Source organism: Solanum dulcamara, chromosome 11 (assembly GCF_947179165.1).
Source record: "Solanum dulcamara chromosome 11, daSolDulc1.2, whole genome shotgun sequence".
Classification (NCBI taxonomy): domain Eukaryota; kingdom Viridiplantae; phylum Streptophyta; class Magnoliopsida; order Solanales; family Solanaceae; genus Solanum; species Solanum dulcamara.
In genome coordinates, this window is record NC_077247.1 from 56,305,497 (window position 1) to 56,327,049 (window position 21,553).

A 21,553-nucleotide genomic window follows, 5' to 3' on the forward strand; every position below is an offset into this window, starting at 1 on the left:
GCATTCAACTTGAGATGCAGGGAATGAATGGACTTTCCTCCTTTTTTTCCCTATTAATTCGTTTTTCTGCAAATCCTAATTAACACGAGTCTCTGAAGAAATTTCTAACCTAAGAATTGTAGAGACAGCGGACATGTATTCAGTTCTGCCATGCTGAATTAGTCCTAAGAATCAGCCAGACTCCAATTCATTTACTGTTATGTCATGTTCTTACAGCTCAGTAGTAGCATTTACCTTTTGAAAGATTGTAGAATTGACAGGGATAGAAATCTGGGTCAAGGGATTTTGATAAGGACAGAAATGTTAAACAGATTTACCATACAGAGAAATTTAATGCTAGGTACAGCAATATCCTGATAATAAAGATGTAGGCAACAAATAATACAGATGACAATTCATACCAAATACTAAGTCTGTTAACTACATGATGTGTTGGCTGTATGAAATTCATGGTAACCAAAGTTTTCAACTTTCAATTAATCTGCTTGTACATATTGAATACTCAAAATGATGCAGGATATTTGACTTCATTCCTGCTTCTTCTTTTTCCCCTTTTGCTGTGGGAGGTGCAAAAATGAAATTTATAAAGACCTGCTAAAAAATCACCGACAATGAAGAGATTGGTCTCTTGGATCGTGAGATGGTTGATGCGTCAATGAAATGATTTAACATGGAAAATCTGACATCTAGACTTGTATCCATCGCTAGCTGCAGCCTGCTCAAACTTTTTGATTGAAGCATCGTTCTCTTGTAGGCTGGTCTGCACAAAGAAGCGTGCCCACCAAGAAGGGCTTCGCATTTTTGCCTTTACATGGAAAGCCAAATTCTTTTAGTTATCATTTCAGAGAAGAATGAAAACGGGGAAAAAGTGATATAGAAACCATGTATTCATAAGTTCAGAGAATCTATTTCCTCAAAACACACTACCAATTTCACAATTTTGAAATTATCAAGTGATCATAAGCCTGGTGTTGTAGATAGTACTGCATATTGCAACATCAGTTCTATACTTTAGTTTTATTATCTTACCACTTAATCTTTCTTAGTTCTTTGCTTAATGGTATAAAGTATCATAACAGAAAGCTCTCTGTAACCACAGAATGCATTTCAACTAATAAGTATTTAACCTATCTTCGTCACTCAGAACATCAAGAGAGATGTACGAGGAATCCTCATACTATTGATTACTTTTTCCACTATCAATCACCGAAAAAAGCAACACATGACCTACTTTTATGTAGAAGTGTGGAACTAACCAGAAAAATTCCAGTCCACTTGTGAACTCAACTTCATTAATATACAACAAGTATAAATCTTATGTTGGTACCTATATACATTAAATTGGGGTAATCTACTCTAGTAGGACAAGGAGTACCACCATAGGCAGAAGCTCAAAGTGCATTTAACAGCCAGTCACAATCAAATCAACTGACAACAATTACCAGCCCAAACAAGTGATAACTAAATGAAGAGACTGCAACTTACAGGACGTCCAAACTTGGATAGCTCAGCGACTTTAGCTCTGGAGTGACCAGGGTAACCTGATAATTTAGAATAATAGAAAAAAATTAACATTTGAGCAAGTAAAATGAACCACGAAGTGCTTTCAATAACAATAGATATTCCCCTCACGGTACTTTGGAGGGAAAGATAGTTGTCTCTCAAACGCAACTATACAATTAATCATGTGCTATGTACGGCAGTGACAGAGGTAGGGGCATATTTAACTTACCTGGGAACTGTCTTACAGATTTCTCTTTTTCCTTTTTTACTTTTCCATTTGGGTGCCCTCACGTGTGTTTGAATATACAAATGGGTAGAGACGGTTATAAGATACGAACTTTGGAAGGCAGATGCTATCAACACCGCATACCCAAACAAAAGAAGGCACAATCCATTGTTGGCTTTATTAGACCATTTATTTTCTTATAAGCAGAATAACTATATCTAATAAGGATGTTCTGAGCTCCATATATAGACATATCGAACAAATTCTAAAACAAGGAGCCTTTTCCTCTCGTTCTTTTTTTTTTGATTGGTAAACCGCACCCCTCTAAATCCCATTTAGGAGTCAAAAGGGAGCCCTTTCCCACTTCGCTCCTTGACTGTTTTGAACTCCCAACCTCCTGGTTGGAAGTGGAGTCCTCTTGCCACTGGAGCAACCTCACTTGTTAATTCTAAAAACCAGGCTATTGTGAAGCAGTAGTATAATAAAATGAATTCAATTTGTATTTAATCCAACTGTTCACCACAAGAGGTATCTTTAATGAGTAATTATGAGAGAGTTGAATGTCAAGCATTTGTTAGCAGTCTGCCCCACATGAAGCAAGTTTAACAGCTAAGAACTTTTCAGGCAATGTACCTAAAGTTTCAATAGTTACCTGTAACAATGATTAGACCATCAGCTGACACCCTTGCTAACTCTGGAATAGTCTTGTTTAGGTATCTAGGAGATAAGTAATCCACTGCATCCGACACGATAACAAGAGCAAATGATTTTGGCCTGTAGGGTAATGGGAATTTGATATCTGCCACACGTACTATTCCTCTGCGGATAAGATTCTTGCAGTTCACATCAACATCCTCAACATCATAAGGTTCAACACCCCATGCTTCAGTTTCTTCCTCCTTTAATAGTTTGGACACCACAGAACAAGTATCAGGTCCCACGTGCAAAACTTTGCCCATGCTGTCACCATATGCCTTCTTTAAATAAGGTATAGCCTGCTGAACCTCCGAAGTGCAGGTAAATTCACCTACAACCATTGAAAGACAAGCAAGCTCTATGTTCAATGAGTTGCTCTTTTTGAACAAACTGAATTCGCAAATACCGTACAAACTCATAGTGGAACATTGCACCCTGAAATAAGATATGCACTCTCAACTTTGTTTATTCTGAAAAGAAATGCCATCAGACATGCTTTCACAGTCTTTCCATGTATGAATCGTTTCAAGACGGAAGAAAGAATCTTTGTAGTTCATGATGAAGGCAACCTATTTGATGATGTACGAATATATGATTGACTAAGCTTTGACATATCCTTCTGCAGGTTAGAATTACGCAAGAAATAGACACTTGTCCCCTATGCTAAAGACTATGACTCCTTGCCTGATCTTCTATGACATATTGATCAGCTATATGAAATAAAGAATGTGAATACCAAGACAACAGATCTTACTAAATTTGGAAAGATGCCAACGGTTTTAGCATGCAAAAAATGTGAGACTCGTCCCCACATAGGATCCTGAAAAAGCTAACTGGTTTATAGATTAAGTCTCCCTACTATGGGCATCTGAATTAGTGGTGAAACCTGAGAAATTCTTTCTGCTGTTAATGGTTGGTATTAAGTCCAAGGTAAGAAGCTTTCAAGATTCAAGGGCTTTAACATTGATCACTTGTTTATTTGTTCGAAACCCTGACCTCCTGTATCCCCTAGCAATTCATCTTAAATTATCCTCCTTAAACAGCAAAAGTATTATCATAATTGTTAAATATTGCAAAGACAGATAATTTAATGGCATGATGCGACGGAGACTACCAATACATAAGGCTTACCTTCAACCCTGCTGAGTGCTGAACTTCCAGATGTACCTATTAGGGAAAGATAATCAATCAGCCAAAATATAGAAAGCCAAGTACTATAAAGCATACAATACAATTGGCAATCAGGATCTTGCTACCACTGAGTAAAAATGAGACAATTTGAAGTATGAGTGGAAAGGATAAGAACAAAAGCCAATAACAATTTATGATTGGTGTAGGAAAGAAAAATATATCATCACTGATGCAACCGGTGATCCCATAGAATTAGGAAGCAAACAATATTTTGAAATAACTGCTTATTTTAGATCCCCAAAAACTAAAAAAATACCTGAGCCTCGATAGAAATAGCCAACAACAAGGACAGCACCCTGAAATCAGTAGATAAAAAAGCTAAGTGCATTAAATTGGAAACACATCCCAAATTAGGAAAGCAGATATTAAAACAAAGTGAATATATATTGCTAGAATGAATTATACTTGATCACCAGTTATAATGCCATCAGATAAGTAGTTATGGAACTTACAAGAATGAGAAGGACTGTAGGTAATAAAGGAGTAGGGCGCGATTTCGGATGAAAAAGGCCTCCGAGGCTTCCACCACCAGCAAAGCGCCGTGTGGGGTTTCCGGGCCTTCTAGACATAATTGCTTTAGTAGAGTGTTGAGCCCAGAATACTACACCTGGAACCAAATTAGAAAAGGAAATTTTTAACCAATGCTCCTCACTCCAGCAATAGATGTGAACATGTAGAAACAAAGTATTAATAAGAGAGGCATACAAGTTCAAAGTTCTTGCTGTTATTGACTGCTCACCTGATTTATGAAGTTGACAATTGTTAACACAACCCAGGGCGGATCCACAATACGATATGTGGGTTCACAGGAAATCGGTAACTTTTGTTTAGACTATGTATATGTATTAAGAAATCTATTAAATATTTATAAATATTTAAATGTGAATCCAATCATTATTGTATATTAACTTGAGGTTATGGTAAGAACCTATAAACTTCAAAATTCTGAATCCCCTAATGAACATGATCATGTTGGTTTCTTACCATCTTTGGGTCACACACACAAGTATTAAGAACCAGTATGTTGATCAAGGATCCTCAAGATAAATATACCAAACGATCTTTAACTAAATACCGATGTGCAAAGTAACAAAGAAATGGAAAGCCACCGACTTTCTTAATATTTAAGATATGGATTGCCAAAATACGAAACTATAGTCACTCTAATTTCAACAGAACACAGAACTTCAGTATCCGAAAATAACCACAGGAAAGTTTCTTAATCTTGAATGAGTTACCAATTATGGTTTTATGTTTCAACTATAGACATTGAATCCAGTGACTAATACGCAATTCTTGAAGAAAACAAATGAGCGCCCAAAAGGGACAATGTGGATCTGCTAAAGAAACAACATCGCTAGCAATTTCGGGTTAACAGCAAAATCAAGATTCAAGATTTGGACGAAGTAGGGAATCGGGTTAACAGCAAAATCAAGAAAAAGCCCAGAGCACAAAATATGAATATCAGAAACAGGGCACAAATTAAAAAAGGCAAGCGAAACCAACCAAATCACGACGAGGGAAGCTTTAGAGGAACAGAATTGGCAATTAAGGAAGAGAGTGGCACCTCGGATGGAAGTAGTGTATTATTGAATCTAATCTTCAAAGGTTGTTTGTTGGTAGATTTGGATCTGTTGTTGTGTTTTACACAGAAACATATGCATGCTAAGCTCGGATCCAACGCGTGTTTTCTTGGGTGTAAGTAAGTGAAAACCAACCAAAAACTAGCCTAGCGGGTGGGGGACCCTGAAAGACAGCAAATGTCAAACACGTAGGAATTTGAAAATGCCCATCCATTATTTATTATTATAGAGAGCGACTTAAAGTTAATACTGCTATATTGTTTTGTCTGCTCATCCATGTTGCCCTCGACCGTCGGTGATCCTACTATATTAATCATAATCATACATACTCATTACACTTAACATCAACTAATTAAGGAAAATGACTAAGTTTTACTTCGTTTCACTGATATAATATTACAATTAGCTCCCTTGTTTTAACTTTTTTGTAACAACTATTTTATTTTCTATTCATTAATAATAAAAAATATATATCTTTACTGATTTGTCCTCCCTAAGATCATATTTAATTAATTAATTGCATCACAAGTTCTAAAGATATTTTGGTACGTTAACTTCCCCTCCGTAAAAAATGAATTGACGATGTCATTATCCCCGGTGCGTATGAGCAAGTAAAGTTTACCCTTCTTCCGTTTTTGGTGGAAACTTGAATGTTTTTAACTGAATAAGTAAAACCACCACTACAAGCTTCATCATCTACAATAATGATTAGTAGTACAATTTTAAGTAGGTTTGGTTTTTGTACTCTGTACAACGTCCAACAGGAATTGCTTGTGAAAATGATAAGGCTGACAGTTCACAGAAATGGACAGATGAATCTTCTGCTACGTACTTGGTTTTATCAGATTTCCCAAAGTGTGTCGGCAGCGTACTGGATGACAAAGAATTTGGTGAAAAATCACTTTCCAGAACTGAGAAATTTAGAACCTCAAGCTGCTAGTTGGCCCTATTAAGAATCATTTGACTAGAGACTGCATCGCAACATAAAGCTTTAGATTCAACTTGAACCATTCAATTTGTACAATGCAGCACAAACATACTATTCTTCGTCTTCCTTGAACACAATTCACTGAATTAAGTTTCAAATATTCTCATGGTCTCACGGCATTTAAACCTCCTACAACATATAATATGACACGGCTCACGGAGTTATTCAAAGTACATGATGTAATATGAAGGAGATACACACAGCATCTACAGACTACAGGCTGTGTGCTGAAAATGGGTGTGAAAGCCAGAAGCATGTAAGAGCCTGTGAACCAGTTACAATAGGCATTCGTACTTTGATAAGCAACTCTTGATATTCAGAGAATAGAAATACCAGATATAGGATAACCTTATTAGCATTCACAGTGGGAGTGAAGTCATTCCAAATAACTGATGGCCAAAGTCTAAAGGCAGCTCCAATCCATGTTTGAATTTCCATGTCAAGGAGACGCATGTAAATAGTTGTTAGTCACGAGTCCACTCCTCCTAACTGTGTTAAAGCTTCCACAGCTGCCTTGATATGGAAGCTTTCTCTTTTTCTTTATAAATACTATTGTTCCACCGCTATTCTGCTATCTTCTGCGCGTGGTGGTCTCCATTTGCGGTCAAATATATCCTTCTCTATGGCTTTCTGGGGCTTCAATTTTTCATCAAGAAGCTCCAGCAACTCTTGCAACCCAACACCTGTTAAGGCAGACGTCTTGACATGTGGAGCAGACTCAGATCCGAACTGAGTTTTACGTCTAACAACCTCCCACTTGTTAGAGGGGTCATTTTGCTGTACCTCTGCACTCCCACAGCCCACCGAGGAACCATTACCGTCAACCCAGGAATCTTGTTCATCACCTGAGACCAACCATTCATCAGAGAAGTTACCTTGTTGATCATCTATGACCTCTCCAAGCTTGCCTGATTGCTCAAAGTCCTCATTTTCATTATCATCATAGTCAAGGAGGTCCTCTTCACACAATTTATTGGATGCAACATCATTGTTTTCTTCTGACCCGCTAGGAACTTCATCCTCATTGCAATAACCATCTCCAACAAAATCCTCGTGAAGATCAATCTACATAAATTTCGAAATATTGAAGCAATACATCTGGATCCATGTTTCAGAATTTTTGAATATCTCTGTCAATTTTTAAAATTTAGGAATGGTAGTTATTTTACCTACCTTATTCCAAACTTCAATCATATTCTGGAGCTTCTGCTCAGAGACTCCTATCTGCCCGAGAATTTGCAACACTGCTTCCCGCTGCTCATTTAGGTTTGGTGCACTTGAGTCCAGAACATGCTGCAAGAATATGTAATATGTCAGAACAGAAACTTTATAGTTGAAGCAGCTTTTCTTCAGCTAACAGATTTGCAATTCTGAGTTGAACGACATTTTGGTGGAGCTTGTCAGCACAGAAATATGTTAACAACATTGAAGATGTAATTAGAGAAAGAAGATACCACAAGGAGGTCAGCTTCAACAACCTCTTCCAATGTTGCATGAAAGGCTTCTACTAGCTGCAAAAAAAAACATTTTAAAAAATCAAGTTCAAGTGATTGTTAAGGTCTCTGATGCCAAGGTGGGGACACTATTTCTCACCTGTATAGGCAATTCTGATATGAATCCCACAGTATCACTGAGCAGCACTTTCCTTCTGAATATTAAGTATTTAATCCAATGACAAAAAAAAGTGGTGAGCCATCATCCTCGGGAAAAGGCATAAATCAAATTAGCTACTTCAATATTTTGTAAACCCAGGTACTTAGATATCCCATCTATGTAAGAAAAACTTAATGGACCTCCATTCCACTTTGAGAAATATCAACAACTTCCCTGTATAACAGTAGCAGTCTATTGAATAGCCCGACCAAAATAGCCTCATTTTTCAAATTGATTGCTTAGGGAACTTCACCGACCTTTTTTGTTAACAAAAAAGTTAAATGGAAGTAAGCAAACTGCATTAAAAAATCAATAAACTGAAGTCCATCAGCAATTCACTTCAGTAATAAGGTACAAAATAGAAAAAAATTGTTGGATGTCTCTTTCTTATTTCTCCTCCTATAGATGTTAGGTAAGACATTAATATTGTATGCACATATTGAAACAAAAACTTTAATTTATTACGACATCATAGCTTATAAGAGTGCTGACAAACTGCAGCAGAAGTATATGTAATGAAACATGTAACTTTTCTGATATTTCTCAAACTAAAGGGGAGGTCCGTCTAGTTTCGCTTCACTAGATGGAAGGTCTAATGAATTCACCCAATTTCATATTACCCTGACGGGAGAATGACCCTTCTTAACTTGGGGTCCACTGTGGCAAACAATCTGCACAATTAAGAGCACAAATGTTGGATAGTGTCATATAACTCAACTTGTCAGAATTTTAAGCTTAATTGACATCCAGCATCAGAGTCAAAGTACAGACTACCGACTAGCAAGTGGTTTACCATACCGATCATCGCAGTAGAGATAGCTCTCTGACACTGCACTAACCAAAGTAGATTTCCCCTGTTAAGGAAACAATTTAATCAATAATAAGAGATTGCATTAATATCACATTAAAGGGATTCATGTGTTTCTGATCAACCTACAGCATTTGTGTAACCAACAAGAGCAACTGTAGGCATTTCTTGACCATCTGGTCCTCCATGCCTCTTACGAGCAGCACGCTGCAATGCTCGCGTACGACGAACCTCTTTAATCTCAGATAACAATTGATTCCTCCGTTCTAAAATTCTGAAACCAAAAGCAGTAGATTTAGAAATATATCATATGTATACAGTGAGCGAGTGAAACAATATTGGATCATTAACCACCAAGTGGTAACAGTAAAGTAGGGAATGTATTCAGTATATAGAAAACCTCTACCATTGACTGAAAATAATTCACTAATCAAAAATACGAATAATCCAAAAGGACAATAAATATTTCTGTAGACAAACATTTCATGGTTAAACCATATATTATCACACACTATTCTTCAAGTTACTATTCATTTTCATTTTTCTTCTGGTAGTCCTGGAGAACACGCACTTGATCACTAAAAATATAATGATATTGTAGCCCTTGAAAGCAGTAGTACCGCTACACATGATTGAGGTACATTCACCCACTCAGCTTCATTTTGCACCTAAATCTCTAATAAAGTGAGGTTCATATTCCTTTGACTCTCAAATATTTTTTTTCTTTAAAAATGAGATCCCTGGCATAAATTGACTCATAAACAGAGCTGTGTATGCATAACATGCACAATCAATTATTAGCTGACTTGACAAAAAGCTTGTTTTCCCGCTTTCCCTAGAAAAATAAGAAGAAGAACAACTATGCCTCAACGGCAAGCTAGTTGGGCTGGGCGTTAGATAAATGCATCATCAATGTCCATTTCGCTCGATTTGACCAGTTTCATTCCTACAATCAATAATTTAGAGTTCTCTAGCATTAGAGATTCTCTACATGTTCACCTGACAGACTGAAACCTTTCCAGCTTTATCTATCCACAAAAAATGTTTAACAAAACAATAGTACATCAGGGTCAGTAACAAACCTTCGCCGCTGAAGCTGCAATTCTGTCTCTCCAGCACCACTAATGAAACCACGTCCACCACTTCCCCTCCTGCAAGTGAAAATGGCATACTTCAGAAACTCTAGCTGCAGCAACTGGGATTTCTTAAACTCCAGCAATCATCTTAGTTACAGTAAACATATAATTGAAAAGTGGACAACTCTGCTGAGAAATCAATTCTTTGAACTTCCAAATGCATCCTTTAGTAGAGATCAAGCCAGTAAGCAATAAAATTACCCTCTGGCACTAACTACTTCAGCTTCTCCACCTATTCCAAAACCATAACGTCCACCAGGACCGCGCACACGAACAAGACGACTTTTTTTGTACATAAGTGCGGCCAACTCAGCCTGTAAGTTAATGGAAAGTCAGAGAGACTGTGAAGGTCAAAGTATTCTTTCTTCTATAGGCACAAAAACTATCATCTAAGAATACATTGAACACCATAGCGAGAGAGAGAAGCAGGTCACCTGTATCTTAGCTTCTTTCGTCTGAGCATGTGCATTGAAAATATCTATTATCAGGCCTACACGGTCCAGAACAGGTTTACCCCAAGAGCGCTGCAGTGGAAGAACAAATCATAAAAAGAAAAGGTTAAGGGAAATACATTGAAACCTTGGCTGATGGATAATTGTAGCTGTGAGATTAATTAATGTTTGCCTTTAGAATATGAATATAACTAACAAGTACAGCAAGTCACAACTTTTCCAATGGCTCAATTAGTTATTTTACACCAGAAAATTAATAAACAACAAGTGCAATGACTTACCTCTAAATTTCGCTGCTGTATGCCAGTAAGAATTGCATTTACAAAAATGGCATCTATTCCTTCCTGCTAACAAAATGGCAGTGACCAATATCAGCCTTATTAACTGTAAACAGTTCCATAATGCTAGGAGAATTAATGAATTTATTAAATTACATTCATATATTAAATCGTCTACCTGAGTATCCAAAGAATTTACATGGCATTTCACTGTATCTACAGTTCCAGGTCCAAAAAATGTATCTGTCATATCATAGCAAGCACAATGCACAAATCATTTCAAGAACAGGCCACAGATCAAAAAATTACCAATAATTGGCTATCCTTTCTACCAATAACTTCAGGAAGATTCCCACTATCCCCCTTGAACAACAATTCAGCTCTTATATAAGTAGAACGTTCGACCATATTCTATAAGGAAGAACCCCAGCGCATGGGCAGAGGTCTGTCTGTTTTCTACACACAACTTTCGCATAGATCAAGGGGGAAATGTAAGCACAAATATTCAGTTCCAAAAAATAACTCTTCTTCTTCTTTCTATATCCCCTCTATAGAGAACACAGTGAACTTTGTTTAGAACTAAGGTGATGGGGGGAGAGAGAGAGAATGTGGTATGGAAATTTTTCTTTCCCTTAAGGGAGTGGTGTCTGCAACTCTGCATAATCATTTACTGATCTGAATTCTGTACTCTCACCAGCATGATAGTTTCATTTACCTGTAGTTACAGAAATGCACCACAAACACCGTAACAACATAAAGGCAATTAAACTTTAACACACATTTTCAAAGAAACAAAAATGAAACTTGATGAGGAAGTATTAGGATATGTTGAAATGACAGTGCATGAAGCACTTAAAGTTGTTGAATCTCGAGCCCTTAGTTTGTGCCTTTGTTGCTTTATTAATTAGCACTATAACTGTTCGAGCCCATAGTTTGTTTCCTCTATTAAGTAGCACTTTAATTGTTCAAGGCAATGGGGGCATAAAAAAAGAGTTCCTTCATATAGATAAATTTTACATAAATTACCATTTTACTGTATTTCTCCGTTTCAGATACTCTTTTACTAACTACATTCAATGTGACAGCCATTACTCTAAGTTGACTATCTTTCCCTGGAGAAATGAACCACCATAATGGAGAACCTTCTTGCTTTTTTCACAGCTATTGATAAGACAAAGCAATAAAAACAATAGAGTAGCGATATTATACTACATGTTAATGCATTTGACTTGATGGGAAAGGGATCATAACCAGCTAAAATGCTTGAAAAAAGGTTAAGGAATTGTGTTCAATACATTTATGAAATCTCAAATTTCATACAGGTAAGGAAACCATGTGGCATATGAGAAAACCAGCACTTGGTAGCCTTATTCTATGTAACTTTTACGGATGAGACCCCGGCTGTAACGCAAAATGTATCATTAAGTTCAAGATAATAATTACTTCAGTTGAGCAAGCTTTTTAAAATCTTACAAGAGTAAGACTGGCTTTACATGTACAGCTTTATCTCAACATGAAGATATCCGCCCACTAAATACACGTGAAGGAATGTTAAGAAAAATATATCATTCTGGCTGATGCATTGCTTAGATTCAGACGAACTACTTTCCTTGATTTTTTCCTTAAGATAGGATGAGATTAGATTAAGCATTTTAGAGTAGAAAATGTATTTTGCTTCACAACATACTCAAAGGTCAGATATAACATATTTCTGAGGTTAATTTTGACAAATCCCAAAGGGACTCATCCCATGAAGATAATAAGTTCTCCATATCTTTTAATAGGTTGAAAGAGAATCTGGCATATTGTTCACAATAAATGGTGGTTACTCACTTACCTGAAAAGAGAGAGGCAAAAACATTAGGGGGAAAAAAAGCGGCAAAAACACTAGAAAAAAAAAAGAACTCTAACATTAAAGCGAATGATTTGGTTTCAGCAGTGATCTGAAAAAGTTGATCACACAGTTCATAAAAGAGCTTAAACCAGGGCCTGTGATTTGATCTTGGAGGTCCTAGTTCTTGTTGTTAGTAGCTACAAATGAGCTAACTCTTGACAGACTGACCATATGTTACGGTTTCCGTTCCCTACAGATTTAATACAAACATTGCTTGGATTCCTATAGAGAATTCATATCCTACCTCCGACCCAATTTATGTGAGGGTTCAAACAACTTTTTCGTTGACTATAATTTTCTCAAGCTTCTTGAAAATATTTTAAATCATTAGCTATGTTGTTTTGTACTTATCGTGTAGTTTTTAAATATGGAAATTAAATTTGTAAGATATTTGATGAATCTATACCGGAATTCATTATCAAAATTAAGTGTTTTGACACTCATACTCCGAATAGAAACAAATGGAGTAGCTGACTTCAACTAGTTTAGAATTGAAACAAAGCAGTAGAAGCTCGGATTTAGCTAAAACGCAAAGAATCATTAAACATTACGAGACAAGAGGGGGTAAATGGTACGGAAAACGCACCAGCCCGAGTTGATCGGGAAGCTGGATTTTGGACGACAAGATGAGGGGGCGTTTGTTTATCAAGAAACTCAGTATCGTAGAACCCATCTCTTTCTTCAAGGGAATTAGCCAGGTTCAGTGCCTCATCAAGCTTAGGCTTGAGAACCGAATCAGGCCGAAACCGAGGCTGAACAACAAATAGCCTTGGAGGACTTTTAGGGTCCGTGTTGAAGTCATCTCCTGACCCATCTTGATGCTTCTGTAGAAGAAGAGAGCTACAAGGCGATGACAGAGAATGGAATGAAGATAATGGAGTCGGTGATGGATTAACGGGGAAGTGGGTTGATTGAGTTGGAGTAGGCGGTAGATAGATGGAGAATTGAGAGAAGTGACGTAGGGCTTGAGGAAGGGAAAATTTGGGGGTTAAAGAAGATCGCAAGTGAGAGATTGTTCTGAACATCGGAGGCGACGGTGTTCCTTAGGCGTTTCCGGCCGGTGACAACTGACATTTTACGGCATATATATACGAGGTTACACTCATGTTGGGTTAGCCCAAAACCGACATCTTTAAAAATTGGATGGCCCAACCCTTATTGACAGGCCCAAAATTGGGAAGTAAATGTACACGACTCTAATTTCTGAGTATCATTTTTCATTCTAAAAATAAAAATTACTTTTTTGAAAGTTCATAATTCTCATTGTCAAGCACCTACTAATGCTATGATACATGTTCTTGCACTCTAGACACTGAATAAAATAAAATAGTCAAGGTGAAAAAATAAAAAGACTCAATCCATTTGATCATAAATTTTGAAGGCACCTTTTAAGAAATAAATTTGGCAAAATCTATTCGGCCATAAAATTTATTTACTTTTGGGGAAAATTTGAAAATCAAATTTCAAAATCCGCTAAAAACTTGTTTGAGGCTAATATATAACTATCTTTTAAAAAAAAAATCCATCCAGTGTTTGGTACCTCCATTAAAGTCCAACTATTTTGGATTCACACTACATCAGTGCAGCTCAAGTAAAATGGTAGACTAAAGTCAAAATCGAATTGAGGGCCTTAAACTTTTTTTAAAAAAATTATGAAGTCCATTATTCTAGTTATCTGAAATGCGAAGTTATAAAAAAAAATTATAATCGATTTCCTCTAATAATTTATTTTTAATCAATCATATAGTCAATTCACTTAATCTCCGAATACGTCAAACTTTTCTTCTAATAAGTTGTTTCTCTTATATAAAAAAGTACATTTTCTACAAATAATACTTCATATTTATTTTTTTTAAAATACCTATAATCTATTATTGCTAAAGAAAAAAATGAGGCCCCTTTTTTTTAAGGCTTTAGAGCCGCCCCTACACGGTATAGGGTCTCATTCGGGACAAGCGTTTTCTAATCCAAGAATTTTTAATATCGAATTTGAATCCGATACTTCTAACTAAGGGTGGAGCAGCCCCATCCAACTTTAAGCTATACTTGGCAACTAGTTTAATTATAGCAAGCATCGGATTGCTAGTCCAGAGCGCGGCCGACCTTTCGCCGATTCCAATTTCAAGTTTGGCCAATTCGTCGTATCCAATTATGTTTACAATCGTTGTTTCGGATATTTTAATTCAATAGCCGTGGAGTACTATTACCTCCATTTTTTGTGACTTAAGATTCGAAGTCAATTTTTCAAAATTTTATATATTTACAAATAAAGCTCGATCTGATCTTGTTCTTCAGTCCACTTCTCAGTCATTTTCTTATAAAAGAATCAAATGAAAATGACAACATGGCCTTGTTTGGAATCCGGATATATATTATTATTCCTTGCATGCAGGCCAAAAGATATTCCACTGATTGTTCATGGGATTTCTCGCCCAAAACTAGCTTATTCTCATTTTTTTTTAATCCTTAAAGCATAGTCACAAAGAGAATTGCATTTCATTAAGAAGACACACTAAAGGAGAAAATTAGGAAGGAAGAAACTAACATGGGACACACGAACTTGAAATGTTGCAATACAGAGTTCTTCATCTATATTGTAGCAGTTGTGTTTCTAGTCTTGTGTGCTGGTCTCATGTCTGGGCTCACGTTAGGCCTCATGTCTATGAGCGTCATTGATCTTGAGGTTCTTACAAAATCTGGAACTCCCAAAGACCGTCTCCATGCTTGTATGTAATCTCCACATATATGTATTTCTTTCTTCATTATATATGCATGAGAAATCTCTTGTCATTCTATGCCTTCCCAGGCAACAAAGATAAATTTTAAATTTCTATATCAAAATTTCTTGAAGAATTGCTATTGTAACAAGTGGTTACATGTTGATTTTTTCAATTGCGAATTATCAACATGTTTGACTACTACTTTTCTGGTAACTTCAGCAAAGATCTTGCCCATTGTGAAGCAACAACATCTATTGCTATGTACGCTGCTGATCAGCAATGCTGCTGCTATGGAGGTAAGCACTGTTGTTATAAAAGAAGCCGTAACAGTTATCATTCAATTGTAATTGATAGGGAATACTTTGATTTCTCAGGCACTTCCTGTTTTTCTCGACGAATTAGTACCAGATTGGGGAGCAATTCTTCTTTCAGTAACATTGATACTCCTCTTTGGTGAGGTTAGTTCTTAATATTGCAAATTCATCGCCTTAGCAAGTTCAAAAAGGGATTTTAGATGTTTTTTCTGCCTCTGGTTTCATTTTTCTATTGTGAAGTATAAAGTTCCAATAAACATTTGGTATGCAGATTATACCACAATCTCTCTGTACAAGATATGGGTTAGCCATTGGTGCAACTGTTGCTCCACTTGTTCGAGTTCTTATTTGGTTTTGGTTTCCAATAGCCTATCCGATAAGCAAGGTGTGAATACTTCCATCTGCATTTATGAGAAATGCAGCTTATTGTGTATTTCCGGAAAGATAAAGAAAAGAGTATATGTGAATTTACTTATCACAAAAGAATAGTATGTGTAATTGCTTGCTTATATTCTTAATCACCAGATCTTAGACTACCTGTTGGGGAAAGGACATAAGGCTTTATTCCGGCGAGCTGAATTGAGGACACTAGTTTACATGCACGGTAATAAGGTATTTACCAATCACTCTCTGCTGAAAGACTCTTGTTCTGTCCCTCTAGTTTCCAAGGATGAAGAATGTTTGATGTTTCCTGAATTAAAGGCAGATCCAAAATTAAGACACTGTGTGTTCTGAATTGAGGACACTACTTGCTAATTCTGCTAACTTCTTACTGTTGATGCTAATCAGGCAGGAAAAGGAGGAGATTTATCGCTTCATGAGACAAATATAATTGCAGGAGCACTTGAGCTCACTGAGAAGACTGCAAGGGATGCCATGACTCCTATATCTGAAACTTTTGCTATTGATGTCAATGCCAATCTTGACAGGTACATTTACTTTCACATGAGTTTACATGACCATTTACCAAAAAAGATAGAAATTGATAATGTCTTACTATAAATTATTATGCTTACCTAAGATGCAATATGAGTAAGATAGGAATATATGATGCCTTTGAGCAGGGTTCTGATAAATTTAATCTTGGAGAAGGGACATAGCAGGGTTCCAGTGTACCACGAACATCGAACAAACATAATTGGACTTGTCCTGGTAATTATTTCCTACTGGCTTAGTAATGTACATGAGAATGTATCTGTTGAAAATACAATTAAAATAATAAAAGTGTGTTCTCTTGTTAAATCATAAAGTATAAATTACAAACTACTTAGCAAGCACCAAGGATGTGAGAAAGTGGTTTTGCAAACTTTATCCAACCTAAAACAGTAAGCAATCTATTTTAGTTTTACCTACTCGAGATTAAGACAGGAACAAGAGCTTTTATAAATCCAAATTGACTGAATCTTTATTGATTCAAACTGGATCATGATTCAGAATCAAGCTTTTCTTTGAGTTATAATCTATGTTGCTCCGACTCTTCAAAAATGTCAACGGATGCATGTTGAATTCTCCAAAAGCAGTGTATTTTGGAGAATCCGACACGGATGCGGCGTCAAAAGTAAAGATTCTTATGCAACTTAGGTTAAAATAGCTATCTCATATAGATGCCTGACTCTGTTAATGTATGCTTAATTACTAATTATGATAAACAGGTGAAGAATTTGGTGACAATTAATCCAAGTGATAAGGTGCCCGTGAAGAATGTAACAATACGGCGTATCCCAAGGTAGTTTAGCAGGAAATGAAATGTCCAGATTGCTTTCACATCATTGCATGTTCTTGCTTTGAGAAAGATATCTTGGATGTTATGAGTCACTACAACAAATTCCAATTTCTTATTTGACTATCAGTTCTAACGCCTAACGAACTGCTGTATTTTCTTAGCTTAATGAATCATACCATTGATATAGCACATTGTTAAATAGTCCCCTGACATCGTTTGCACAACATGCTAGAGTTTCAGCGACAATGCCATTGTATGACATACTAAATGAATTCCAGAAAGGTCTCAGTCACATGGCTGCTGTGGTGAAAAAGGCAGATGGCACAATCGAGAAAGAAAGCGCCAATCTGTCCACTGGTGGTGAGGAAGACTTACAGTTCTATATATTTTCTTGGCATTTTCCTGTAATTTAGCTTATCTATTCCTCTGTCTCCGTCTGACTTGCCCTACCTGATTTCTACATGTGAATGCCACATTAGTAAGAGAAGTGAGATTGAGCATTCCTGGAGAAATCCTTTATCAAAGGAAAAGCTCGAGGGCCAGACGATCACTGAGGAAGTCAAAGAGATTCAGTGCAAGTATTTCGCGAAGGGAGTTGTCGAAAAGCAGAAGGTGGTCAGAGGAATTTCATCCTGAGATCCTGCCAATTAAGGAAAAATCACTTTCAGCACCTTCTTCAGAAGAAGTAATTGGGATCATTACCATGGAAGATGTCATTGAGGAACTTCTAAAAGTAAACAATGTTTCCTACTGAAAGTTTTTTTTTTCTATCACCTAAAATTTTTATTTTTTTTTCTATCACCTAAAATTGGTACTAATTTCTTGGTGTAGGAGGAGATCTATGATGAGGCAGATCATGTTCGTGCCAATTCCATGGCTAGACTCTGCCGTGCATTAGCATAGACAAGTGACACGGGTGTACTCATGGTGCATAAAATTCAACATTATTGATGTCAATTGAACAGCGTGACGGAAGAAGCAAATATGCTTGAAATTGTATTAGTCAATAACCCCTAAGATTATAAATGGATTGATATGCACAAATTATTTCTTCCTCATCTATGCAACATGTCAATTTGACTCCTAGCAAAATTATACTATCAGTTATTACTCCTCTGCATCTGACTTCCGACAGGAACATGTTTGGAAAGGGTACAAGGCTTAAAGAAATAATAGGAAATTTCGCAAATAACTACTATAATAAATTTAATTAGGCTCTTTAGTTATAATTTACATATTTACGAGTTGTAGATGTAATTTAAGCTACATCCTTTGTATAATTCGCAGATAATTGAGCTACTTTTGTATAAACTTGAAATAACGAATTTATACAAACACAAACATCCGAACTTTAAACAGTTATACAAATTATATTATATAAAATTATATTATACAAAATTCAAATTATACAGACTCAAACCGTAATTAACGTTAAATGTTAGTGGTGAATTGAAAATTAACTAAACTATAGCTATGTTAACTAATTAACTAGTATATATTTGCTTATTCGCGTAATTTTTTCAAAAAATAAGTGGGCATATTGTTGTTATTAATCGTTAACAACATACTCACTCAATATAATTTCACAAGTGGGGTCTAAGAGAATAGATATAAGCATAATCATACATTGTGGGTTAGAGAGATTGTTTACATAGACCCTAGGCTCAAAAAAAAATATTTTTTAAGAACAGTTTTGAAAAAAATGACAAAGTAGAAAGCTATGATAAAAATAATGAAGAAACAAAAATACCAACAATAAAAATAGTAAAATAACCAAGGTCCTCTGGATACTTTCTTCATGGACCAGAAATCATTTATTAAATCAATACTGTGTTTTTCTTCTTCGGGAAATCAGCATGACATGAAAAGTAAATTACCAAAAACAATAGATCGATGAAGAAATATACCCACCCACCTATGGTATTAAGATTTTGAATTCTTAAAAAATGGATTGCAGTATCTCGTATGTACATTTGAAGCTCTAGGCCTGTCCACTAGCCCATGGGATTGGTCCATCTGGCAAGCGTGTGAGTCCATTATATTTATTTTTAAAAACTACAATTTAAAAAAAAAAAAAATTAACAACAACTTGAAGTGTTTGGTAGGCACGATTTAATCACTTATGCATCTAATCTTAAATTTTAATGCGTGATTGTAACTTATTTGAGTTCGTAGGTTTAATACTTATTAATTAGCGAGGGATGGCTTTGGATAATGGATCAATAGAATACTAACATGTAGCTTACCTAATTGATTCAGATTTCAAACCAAGTACATTAGAATATTAGAACAAACGAACTTAGATTAATGGAAAATTAGGATAAGCAAGAAAATAATGTGTTCTAATAGTCAAGATAGTTGTGCTGTTGTGACAATAGATGTTGAAGGTAATCCACCATTAGTTATTTTGGAAGAATAATTTTAACGCAAAGGTTGCAAAATAAGCTTGATAGAGAAAATCACATTAAAATTTAAAATTCGTAATTCAAATTCTTAAGAGTTGCTAAGGGTATACGAAAATGAAATGGTGTCAATTAATTAGTAATGCAATTTAAGAATCAATTTAATAAAGACATAATACATGTACAATTTAACTTTGATTTTAACCGACAGACTACATTGTCCAGATGAGTTTTAGTAATCAAATTAAGCTATGACTATTAATGTATTATGTATTTAATAAATTATATTTGGTATTTTAAATGGGATAATTATTGTTATATCTAAAAAAATATTTATTATTGAATATTTATTACTTTCATACCCCTTGTTTTTTAATTATCTCGCGCATTTGATACCATGAAAGTCTATAATATACTCTGATGGTATCAAACAATTTTACTAAAGCACTGTCTCTTCTTTCTTGATACCATCAGAGTATACATATACTCTCATGGTATCAGAGAGGAACAAGGGAAGGAGCACTAGCGTAAATAAACGTTTGCTATCATGAAAGTATAATATACTCTAATGGTATCAAGAAGGAAGAAATAGTGTTTCAACGAAACTTCTTAATACCATGAGAGCATATTATATGCTGATGATATAAAGAAGAAACTATTTGATACCATCAGGGTATATTATACTTTGATGGTATCAAAGAGGAGCAGTGATGCTGACATCAGCATGATATCATGCACGAAATTAAAAGGGAAAAAATGAAGGTAAAAAAATAAATAGTTTGAATTTAATTTAATTTGAATAAATAATTTCAGAATTCGTTTATTATATTTAATTTTTCCTTTTCAAATATAGCATGGATCCCACCAAACGTTGTATGCGCCTACGTGGAAGCGTCCCCCTGATTCCAGAATCGGGAGCAGGAAGCAGGGGTGGGGGGGCCATTGATATTATGACGCATGTCATTCTCCGATGGCCCATTAATGAGAAGGGTCAATGTTCACTTTGACCACCCTACTTCAATTTCTTTTTTCCTTTTTTTCCACAATATTTTACGTTTTTTTTCTTTCTTTTTTGTGGTTTTAAATTTTAATCTGATGTTACTTTCGGTGGGGGACTTGAATATTTGTTTTCAGGGGCCCATTCAATCTGCTTGAATGTTTTTATTCTTCGATAAGACGAAAAGGCACACCATTCATTCGGTTTTAGTGTTCCATTATTAACTTCAAATTTAAATCACTTTACATTTGAAAACAACGTAAATATTTCTTCACTATTTCGATATTTAAAATCCAGGAGAATTTTTTTTAAGTATCTTAGATCAATAATTTAAGTAAATTGTGAGATTTATCATGATGTTGCACATCATATTAAAGCGAAATGAATGAAATGAAAGCTCGTATTCAATATTTTATATGATAAAAATATGTCACAAAGACTTAAAGATAAATTTTATAAAATAATTGTTAGACCAACTTTGTCGCATGGGGCAGAGTATTGTTGGCTAGTCAATAATTCACACGTTCAAGAATATAAAGGAGGCTAGGATGCTTAAATTGATGTGTGAATACATTCGTAGAGATAAGATTAGGAACAAAAATATTGTGACTAGGTTGGAGTCATCTAAGTGGTAAAAAAATGTGGTAGCAAAACTGGATGATTTGAACAAGTAAATAGGAGGAACATAAATGCCTTAATTATGAAGAAGTGTGATAGGTCAACAGTGATTGGTCTAAGGAGAGGTAAGGTAGATTGCAAAGAAGAATTAGAAAGAGAGATTAAACACGATATGACATATTTTCAGCTCAATGAGAACCTGACTTTAGATTAAAAAATATATATGGAGGTCAAAAATTAAGATAGAGGAGTAAGTAGGTAGTCGAGCAATTTCTCTCTTTCATTTTAAAGAGGATGGTTCTAGCCTTATTATTATTATTATTATTATTATTTTTATTGTGGTTGTTATTGTTATTATTTTTACTTTGAGT

At 35.5% G+C, this 21,553-nt stretch overlaps 3 protein-coding genes across 5 annotated transcripts; 1 reads left to right on the forward strand and 2 right to left on the reverse strand.

Moving 5' to 3' along the window:
- Window positions 1–301: 301 nt before the first annotated feature.
- LOC129872815 (probable pectin methylesterase CGR2) lies at window positions 302–5,625 on the reverse strand. Of its 2 annotated transcripts, none has more exons than XM_055947699.1 (7): window positions 5,123–5,625; window positions 4,069–4,223; window positions 3,873–3,912; window positions 3,557–3,592; window positions 2,382–2,756; window positions 1,486–1,541; window positions 302–805 (listed from the first exon to the last, which is right to left on the reverse strand). In XM_055947699.1, the coding sequence occupies exons 2-7, from the start codon at window positions 4,183–4,185 to the stop codon at window positions 653–655; spliced, it is 777 nt and encodes a 258-aa protein (XP_055803674.1). In that variant the 5' UTR covers window positions 4,186–4,223; window positions 5,123–5,625; the 3' UTR covers window positions 302–652. The 2 variants fall into 2 exon arrangements, with proteins under 2 accessions (XP_055803674.1, XP_055803675.1); XM_055947700.1 differs by having other exon boundaries at window positions 5,184–5,391.
- Window positions 5,626–6,171: 546 nt separating this feature from the next.
- On the reverse strand, window positions 6,172–13,484 carry LOC129872814 (GTP-binding protein At3g49725, chloroplastic). 2 transcript variants are annotated; one of them, XM_055947698.1, is made up of 13 exons: window positions 12,995–13,484; window positions 10,693–10,757; window positions 10,518–10,580; window positions 10,219–10,308; window positions 9,986–10,098; window positions 9,731–9,799; window positions 8,778–8,922; window positions 8,639–8,694; window positions 8,461–8,511; window positions 7,781–7,835; window positions 7,642–7,698; window positions 7,361–7,480; window positions 6,172–7,252 (listed from the first exon to the last, which is right to left on the reverse strand). In XM_055947698.1, the coding sequence occupies exons 1-13, from the start codon at window positions 13,431–13,433 to the stop codon at window positions 6,737–6,739; spliced, it is 1,839 nt and encodes a 612-aa protein (XP_055803673.1). In that variant the 5' UTR covers window positions 13,434–13,484; the 3' UTR covers window positions 6,172–6,736. The 2 variants fall into 2 exon arrangements, with proteins under 2 accessions (XP_055803673.1, XP_055803672.1); XM_055947697.1 differs by having other exon boundaries at window positions 10,518–10,583.
- A 1,469-nt stretch (window positions 13,485–14,953) lies between these two features.
- LOC129872736 (DUF21 domain-containing protein At2g14520-like) lies at window positions 14,954–18,068 on the forward strand. Its single transcript, XM_055947653.1, has 11 exons — window positions 14,954–15,138; window positions 15,348–15,424; window positions 15,483–15,586; window positions 15,714–15,827; window positions 15,968–16,054; window positions 16,232–16,371; window positions 16,507–16,594; window positions 17,095–17,168; window positions 17,398–17,525; window positions 17,645–17,898; window positions 17,997–18,068. The coding sequence occupies exons 1-11, from the start codon at window positions 14,954–14,956 to the stop codon at window positions 18,066–18,068; spliced, it is 1,323 nt and encodes a 440-aa protein (XP_055803628.1).
- Window positions 18,069–21,553: the final 3,485 nt, after the last annotated feature.